This window comes from Delphinapterus leucas, chromosome 11 (genome assembly GCF_059928025.1).
Source record: "Delphinapterus leucas isolate spDelLeu-1000000601 "Yukka" chromosome 11, BTC_Dleu_Yukka2, whole genome shotgun sequence".
Taxonomy (NCBI): Eukaryota; Metazoa; Chordata; class Mammalia; order Artiodactyla; family Monodontidae; genus Delphinapterus; species Delphinapterus leucas.
In genome coordinates, this window is record NC_143139.1 from 73,598,583 (window position 1) to 73,607,524 (window position 8,942).

At 36.9% G+C, this 8,942-nt stretch overlaps 1 protein-coding gene across 3 annotated transcripts; it reads right to left on the minus strand.

Annotated features, from left to right (window-relative positions):
• Positions 1-376: 376 nt before the first annotated feature.
• On the minus strand, positions 377-8,282 carry LUM (lumican). Of its 3 annotated transcripts, XM_089921117.1 has the most exons (5): positions 8,109-8,282; positions 7,560-7,615; positions 6,178-6,295; positions 4,823-5,710; positions 377-1,831 (listed from the first exon to the last, which is right to left on the minus strand). In XM_089921117.1, the coding sequence occupies exons 4-5, from the start codon at positions 5,688-5,690 to the stop codon at positions 1,677-1,679; spliced, it is 1,023 nt and encodes a 340-aa protein (XP_089777243.1). In that variant the 5' UTR covers positions 5,691-5,710; positions 6,178-6,295; positions 7,560-7,615; positions 8,109-8,282; the 3' UTR covers positions 377-1,676. The 3 variants fall into 3 exon arrangements, with proteins under 3 accessions (XP_089777243.1, XP_022408182.1, XP_022408181.1); XM_022552474.3 differs by lacking the exon at positions 7,560-7,615; XM_022552473.3 differs by lacking the exons at positions 6,178-6,295; positions 7,560-7,615 and having other exon boundaries at positions 379-1,831; positions 8,109-8,281.
• Positions 8,283-8,942: the final 660 nt, after the last annotated feature.

An 8,942-nucleotide genomic window follows, 5' to 3' on the forward strand; every position in this document is an offset into this window, starting at 1 on the left:
GCTATGAAATGAAGCCTCCATAAAAACCCAAAGGACAAGATTCAGAGAGCTTTCTGATTGGTGAACCTGTGGAGATTTGGGGAGGGTGGCGTGCTTGGAGAGGGCATGGAAGCTCAGCACCCTTTCCCCATACCTTGCCTTGCATCTCTTCAATCTGGCTGTTTCTGAGTTGTATCATTTTATTTCATTTATTTATTTTTGGGGGAGTGCTGCTTTGAGACTTAGTTGCGGCAAGCGGGATCTTTCATTGTGACACATGGGCTTCTCTCTAGTTGTGGTGTGCGCGGTTTTTTTCTCTTCTCTAGCTGTGACACGCAGGGCTCCAGGGCATGTGGGCTCTGTAGTTTGCGGCACGCAGGCTCTCTAGTTGAGGCGCGTGGGCTCAGCAGTTGTGGCGCGTGGGCTTAGTTGCACAGCAGCATGTGGGAATCTTAGTTCCCCGACCAGGGATCGAACCTGTGTCCCCTGCATTGCAAGGTGGATTCTTCACCACGGGACCACCAAGGAAGTCCCCCGTGAGTTGTATCATTTTATAATAAACGAATAATCTAGTGAGTAAAGAGTTTTCCTGTTCTGTGAGCTGCTCCAGCAAATTCCTCAAGTCCAGGACAGGGTCTTGGGAACCTCTGATGTATAGCTTGTTGGTCAGAAGTGGAGGTAACAATCTGGACTTTCAACTGGCATCTGAAGTGGGGAGGGAGGGCAGTCCTGTAGGACTGAACCCTTAACCTGTACAATCCGACACTATCTCCAGGCACATACTGTCAGAACTGAGTTGAACTGTAGGACACAATTGGGATCTGCACACTTTTAAGTACATATTGTAAGATGTGTTTAAAAACTCTTTACAGGTGGATGCTAGAAGCAGATAATTTAGTTAATTAAAAATTCTATTTAACATAAGTAAAATATTTCAGGCTAGAGATCTTTTTTGAATTCTAATCTATTATTTTATCTATTTTTATAGGAGAGTTATGAATTTCACAAGAAGTCAAACACAGTGATGCCATTTGCTATGTTTTATTTTGCTATTAGCTTGTTAAACATAACATGCAAATAATCAAAAAGAAACATACATATGACTTAGAGTGAAAAATAATTCTAGAAAAGAAAAGTTTCATTAGGTAAATATATATTCCTAACACTAAAAATATTGCTTTGATTGTATGTGGTTTCATGAATTTTGTCTAATTTGCAAGATCATTTGTCTCAAAATTTACCTTCTATTTTTCAGCTAAACAAATTTGAACATTGAGATAATTTGCTTCAAGACAGTAAACATCCATATGCATGTAATCCATGCTTTTTGGCACATTAAGTTAAGGTTTAGAAATTATAAAACTTGGCTGACTTCCACGAAACCAGTAGAAAGCTTTTCACATCATTTGACAGGAGATAGGAAAAAACCCACTAAATTTACAAATAAAGCATTAATTTTATTGTCTATGTGTGTGTGTGTGTGTGTGTCTGTATTTGTGATGAAACAGGCCTGCCTTTCATCTTTTCTTTTAAAAAAGTAGTAAAATGTTTACAAAACATTTTCCCTCAGAATTTGAAATTTATGGAAGTAATAAACAGCAACAAAAAATGAATACTATAAAAACTGAAACACAAATAAACATAACCATAAACTGCTGTTCCAGGATATATCTCAATATAATTGGAATTAGTAGATATCAGTTAACGGTGATCTCATTTGCTACACGTAGACATTCATACATATCAGGTGGCAGACTGGTTTGGGTGATGCGATTGCCATCCAAACGCAAATGTTTGATCTTGGAGTAGGATAATGGTCCCAGGATCTTACAGAAGCTCTTTACTTCAAACTCTGGAAAATTAAAGAATGAAACACTTCAATCGTTTTTTTTTTTCTTTTTAGTACATGGGCTTGAAACCATCATTTTTAAAAACTTTCAAATCTATAATAATATCCAATAAAACTTTTTCCCACTTATTTGATGTACCTTTGAATTTGGAACTACTAAAGGAATATTTCAGACTACCAAATAGCCCAGCAATATTTAGTAAAGAATACTTATGGTAGGTCATAAGATTTAATGAAATGTTTCAAGGAAGAGAACTTATTTAAGTTCTTGATTTAGAAATACTTGCTTATAGAAGGACACTCAGTGAATGTGTCATATTGTCTAAGCTTTAGTTTGAAATATTAAGTCTAGCCTGAGGAAACCTAAAATTGGTGCTGTTATATGAGCAATCTCACCAGTGTAAATATTCTGGGTTTTTGCCTCTTAAAATAAAAGGGGTTAAATAAATGAACTCTAAACACTTTTCCAACAACCGCACTTCATGACAAAGATTCAAAACTCCAAAGCAAAAACCAAATCATGGAATGTCCACCATCTCAGCTCATGCCCTTTTCTTCTGTGGTCAAAAAGCTGCCACAAATGAACAACTGATTTAATTTTTAATGGACACTAAGAAGGTTACTGGGTAGCATGGTCTGTGTATGTATATAGAAACTGCCTATGGTTGCCCAAGTGTATTTCAGATTAACCTTATCTGGTCCTGTATCGTGTTATTTTCTTTCATTCTTCAACTCTAGCTAACAAAGATTTCAGTGGAAGCCCAAACGCACTGCAGCCCTTTCCTCTAAGATGTTGTCTTAAATAACTCATCTGTCAAATGCCAGGGTTCTTGGTTATGGTATCTGCCTCTGAAGTATGGAACAATGGAAAAAACATGGGTTTAGGTCTATATTAGTTTTTTACCTCTGTCGTTTACCATCTGAGACATTTATCAGATCTTCTTTTTAGATATATCTATCACACTGTGTGGCATGAAGATTACATTAATTAAGGTATGTAAAGCACTTCACACAGTGCTAGCACATACTATGTACTAAATAATTATTGGTGTCCTTTTAATTTTTTCTGTTTTCTAAATTGCTTTACACTAGGAAGATCTGTGACTAGCTTAACGCTTAAAGTTGCAAATTTGAAATATGACAAATTGTTTTTGGCTGGGTATTTCCTAGTATTGGAAAAACATTAAGGGACTCTTATTACCTTAAGAGAAGGTGGGCAGTTGGTATGCGTAATTATTATGCGGCAAGATAAACTAAGTTGAAGACACACATGCAAAGTCACACGGCAAGAATTCCTGAAATATGTAAACCTAAGTGTCAAGGATAAGGAAGGGAGAAAGGTAACTACTCACTTTCAAATGACTATATGAGCTGGGCATTGGGATTTCAGTCTCAGCTAGGCACCGAGCAGCTGCTGGCGTTTCTCGCAGAGTCCATCTGTCCCATCTCCTACATTGGCTCTTCCCTTTTCACTCATACAATGAAAACTGTTTTTTCCACCTTCAAATGCCCCTGCATCTATATCTCTCCCCTTTCTTGTCTCAGAGTAGGAGGTAGTCTTGCTTCTGCAGCTAACCTCCACCCACAAAATCTAATGGATTTCTTCAGCCCTCAAACATCTTACGTCCCATTAGCATTTTGGCCTGTCTGAGTATCCTTCCTCCTGACCACAAATGTTTATAATGTGGGACCATATATGGCCACATAGTGAATTTTGCCCTGGAAACAGCTGTAAGGGTTTAGCTCTGATAGCTTGACTGTGTATTATATGACAAACAAACTTTGCAGACACAAGAAAGAACACATGGCATTGCAGAGTTGGCAATCATGGACTCCTTCATGAGAACACCCCAGCCCTACTAGGAGTTACATGAAACTATTGCAGAATTACAGAACTACGATTGCAGAATTATATTAATAAGGCACACTGAAATTTTTTTTTCAGATGAGTGCCAATATCCTTACCCAGTATGACAAGGGAACCAACTTTTATAATATAAAGATGTTCAATTTCAATAGATTATTTTAAAATTTCAATAGATTATTATAAAATCATTTACTATGTGAATCAGTGTTTCCCACCTGAGTTTTCATTTTAAAAACTTCATCTGTGAATTATAGGTTTTTTTCTTCTTCCAACTTCCATTAAAGAATAAGGTAGGGATTGGTGAATGTCAATTTCCCATATGAATCTTTATAGCTTAAATTGAAAAATGTCCCAGGAGACCAGAAGAGTACATAAGCAGCTCAAGTGGAATAGGTCAAACTCCCACCCAGTAGATAAATGAAAAATAAACTCTGGAAGTAAGAGAAAGGAAGGAGAAACTGTGGGAAAATCAAATGAGGTGAAGGGTTGTGTATAAGAAAAGGGGCTTTGTAATTCTAGTAAAAAATATTCCAAACCCTTATCATATTCCTCCTTAAACTTTCTCACAGTCCTCATAAGAACACCATGAAGACCATACACACCAACCATAACAGTGATAACAGAGATAGATGATGGTCATGATAGCGGAGTAATATGTTGAGTCCCAAGTAAAGATGTCAGAGGAGACCGTGAGTGTACACGGGCTGCTCTGGGGACAAGCAGAGGCTCTGTAAAAGCCTCTGCTGGTTGTGGACTTGTTGATTTCTCCCGCAGCTACATCTTGTCAAGAAATAAATGTAGACACAAATCGAAGTCATGAAGGAGGCAAATAATAAACAGATAAAAATCAAGAGATAACACAGCAGGATTAATTAGCCCAGAGTATTACATTTGAAGAAATGAGTGCTTAAATTCTATGACCTTAATGGTTTCTTATCTGGACACTCCAAAGCAAAGCCAGATATTGGATAAATAACTAAGCTAGAATTCTATATTCTAGAGAAATATTTTGTTGGCATTTTCATTTTTTTTAAACTGGAGCCAGATGCAGTACTTGTGTCACACAACTTAGGCATTTAAAACCTTGAGGAAACATCAATCAATCATAGGCACAGCTTTCTACTTACTTTCAAGTTCATTGACCTCCAGGTAATAGTTTTCAAGGTTTTCACTGACAGTCGGTATGTTTTTAAGTTTATTATAGGAGAGGTCCAGCTCCAGCAAGGATGATACATTAAAAGAATTTCCAGGTATTCCACTATCAGCCAGTTCATTATGAGACAAACGCAGATACTGCAATCCATTAAAACGCTTGAAATACTCATCAGGGATGTTGCTGATCTTATTGTTGTCTAAGTAGAGAGTTAGAAGAGATACTGGGAGACCAGAAGGCATTTTGGTCATCTGATTGGAGCTCAAGTCAAGGTATTCAAGTGACTTAAGACCTTTAAAAGCAGCTGAAACAGCATCCTCTTTCAGCTGATTGTGTTGAAGGTGGATAAATGTCAGGTTAACCAGTCCATCAAAGGAGCCAAGCTTCGAGATCTTGTTGTTAGTGAGCTGCAGGTCCACCAGAGATTTGGGAAGTGGGCCCACAGATTCTGTCAGATTGTTGTAATTTATATGCAGCTTCTTCAGTTGCTTCAGTTTAGAGAAAACTTTTCCTTTTATCTTGGAATTTTCTAGAAGGTTATGATCTAGAATGAGCCACTGCAGATCAGTTACATTTTCAAAGGCCTTATCATCAATATGGTCAATCTGGTTATTCCTAAGGTAAAGGTACTTGATTCCAACAGGCACCATTGGCACACTTTTCAATTTCAGCTCATCACAGTACATGGCCGTTGGGTAGCTTTCAGGGCAGTTACATTCTGGTGCACAGTTTGGTGATGATCTCCCATAAATCGATAGGGGGAAATCATAATCTTCATAGTAGTAGCTGCCGCTGGCACAGCCAATTAATGCCAAGAGGAGAGGAAACATACCTAGATTCATTTTGGCAAATGCTTTGAATCCTAAATAAAGTGGAAACATGTATTATTATAAAATAGTATCCTTTCAGGAAAAGTATACTAAGAAGAAAGAAAATGCATTAGCAAATGTGAATTTTATTACTTTATAGTGCTTTTTTTTTTTTTACTGCACTAATGATGCCTTGTTAATTTGCATTTGAGGAGTAGGTTAAGGATATATGTTTACAATGGATGGGGAAGTGAACAGATTCCAGGGCAGATTGCATTCACATGCGCCCCCTTCTGGGCGAGCCAGGCCTAACTATCCCAGTCAACCTCTCTAGGTCCTTCCTTAATTAAATATCTTCCTGCAAGAGGTTTCTGGGAGGTGCCCATTAACCACCATGTTAGAACACTGCTTCAGAATACCTTCAAAACCAGAAGAAATGAAAACGAGAAGACAATTGTAAATTGTACCCTCTACCCCACCATTCAACATCATTGAAATGTCTCATTAAGTAGATCCTTACTGAAAACGTGGGCAATCTGTGATGTTGTCTGGAGGAAAGCTGGTCTTCTGTGTGTGTGGAGGGGGCGTGGTGGCAGTCGTGGCACGTTCCTTTAAAAATGTCTTTATGGTTGTTGATTCTGAGGAAGGTGAACAGAAGTCTTGGTGGGGGTGTGTGCATATTATTTCACCTTTTGTTTTAACATTCTATGCTTTTAAGCAAATTACAAAACTGTGTTTGAAAATTAATATTTAGTATATTAGGTTTAGTAAAATTAATGTTTATTCATCAAGGAAATGTCACAAACTCTAAACATTTTTTAAACCTAGAAAGAGATTTAACTGGTAGAGAATGATATTCTTTTCAAAGATTTGAATGAATGTTTTTCTTTCAATCACTCACAATTTGTCTACGTTCTTCATGTCAAAATTTAAGAAGGCAGGGTTTGCTTATCTGGATTTTAGTGTTTTCACTGAATGGAAGTGGGAGAGATGTGGAACTGAGGAAAGTCTGTATTAAACAGTGGCATTAAGAGCCATGTAGGAAAGGATAAATTTGAGAATATAAATTAAAAACAATTTGTAACAGTGATCTTCTCATATGAACTTTTTCTAAGGAGAGCTTCAAAGAAGTACATTTCAATCTCTTGGGGAAGCACCGGGTCAGCAATTTAGGTAAAGGCAAATAGGATATAACAGTTGGGCTTTTGTAGAATGAGGAGTTATAGCTGAGCAATTGGTAACTCTGGGAGGGAAATTGTTAATGTGAAGCAGTATCCACATTCCAATGGATACCATAAAATAAAATCTCTTCCTGTGAGAAACATGGTACAAGCTTTTGGATCTAGGTAGTTTGGGATAAGCAGGATTTTCTACTATCAGGAATTTTAAACATCTTTGCTTTGCTTTAACTTGGAATTATAAAGCACTTTATTTTAGCAGATGAAACACTCAAAAACGTTGTTAGAGTCACTCTTATAACTGAAATAACGTAGCCAGATTCTTTGTAAATTATTCTCTAAGATTATGATGGAGTCATTTAATTTAGTTGACAGGACTTGGCCATGAGATCTATTACATAGTGCTAATGTAATTATAGGATTCTTTACGAGTTACAATCATGTTAATGTTGTAAAGATTTTTCTTACTTCATTAATAAGCTTCCACCTTAGTTTAATTCAGTATACACTAAACTAGACATGGGAACTATAGTGCGAATAGTAATGGAAAATGCTTCCATATTTTTTGGCAGAGTCAAAGCAAGGGCTCTGAATTCAAAGAGAATCTGTAACCGTATAATGACTCCACTATGAAGCAAAACCATGCTTTACTGTCCCCCAGTTTTTTCAAATACCTGTGGCTATGAAGAAAATGCTTTTTTTTCAAAAAGTAAATCGTATTTACCAGAATTTCTTTAAAACATGTTCCTGTTTCTTAAGACATACATCCACAATCCAAACCTTTAAAATTAACAAAATAGAAATAAATAATCCTTTAGCTCACATTTTATAACAGCATAAAATGTTTATGGCAAATTATAACAAATTATAACAACATACTTGTGGCAAAATATTTTGATGACTGATTGAAATGGCCCTTCTTTGCTCCAAAATTAGGTTCTAACAATCCTAACATATTTAACTAATTAGCATGAAATAGCAAACATTTTAAATGCCATACTTTTTCACTGTGTCTAATTTTCTCATTCCAACCTTGAAACTTTTTATAACTTCCTTAGCTAAGTAAGGCATTATAGACTGTATAAAATGTATCTCAAATCCATAAATCATGGAAAGTATATTAAGCAAAATGTGAAAGTAAATGCTCAAAACTGTGGATTTGCTGTTGAATAGCAATTGGCAAAGTTGCTCTGGAATTTTTTCTGTTCCTGTTACAATAAACACCGTCCCAAACAGTCAGCATCCCCAGTGCTATAGTTAAAACAGCACTTACCTTACTGTCTCGACACTGCTTTCGTTAATTCTTAAAGCAGATGCTCTGCTTGGTGGACAAGAATCCACCAATATATGCTGTAAACTCTGTCAGGACGGAACTGGCTGCCAGATTCTTAGTGATACAAGAGCTGAGTGGGGGAAACCCAGCCCAGTCACGCCAGTCTCTGAATGGAGTTATGTCATTGTGGGGATCTTGTGGTGTGGCATGCAAACATTCTGCTCTCTAACGAGGTGCAGGTGGACTTGGTGAGCAAGGACAGCCCAGCTCACTCCCTATGGAATAAGAGAGAGATACATGCTGAACCAGCCCCAATACCATAGCTTTTAATCCCAAATTGAGTACTGCTGCAAATGAGGCATCTCCAGTGATAACATTTCTCTTACAAAGCGCTTTACTTCTATAGCTGTGGCAACAATTAAATGCAATTCTCTCAGCTAACTATCATGTTCATCTAAAGGTCGCATAAATCAACAGAGTAAACCATTTCAGGAAAATGCAAATGAGCAGACTCAGAAGAATTGAATCATTTTTGCTCATTACTCGTGAAATCTATACTGATTTACTTGGACTCAATTTTTAGCCAAGGGGGAAGCTTACATTAGTTTCTAAAATATTTGAATGCTTCATTTGTACTCTGATACAAGTGATAAGCAACAACATTTCCAGTTTACTTATGTTAAACAGACTCGTTTTATGCTCTTCAGGTCTGGAATCAATCAGTAATATTCTGCCTGTTTCTTATTTTGTGGATTTAATTTAGGAATTCATCCAAAACCTTACTTGGGGAGAGTATTCTATGGCTTATTGCCAAAAAACATAAAAGAACATGAA

Bases quoted from the DNA above. Each gene is read 5' to 3' on its own strand.
- LUM (XM_022552474.3), bottom strand. From the start codon at position 5,690: ATGAATCTAGGTATGTTTCCTCTCCTCTTGGCATTAATTGGCTGTGCC. The intron at 1,832-4,822 runs GTAAGTAGAAAG...TTAATTTTCCAG, and splicing joins GGAGGTCAATGAACTTGAAA to AGTTTGAAGTAAAGAGCTTC.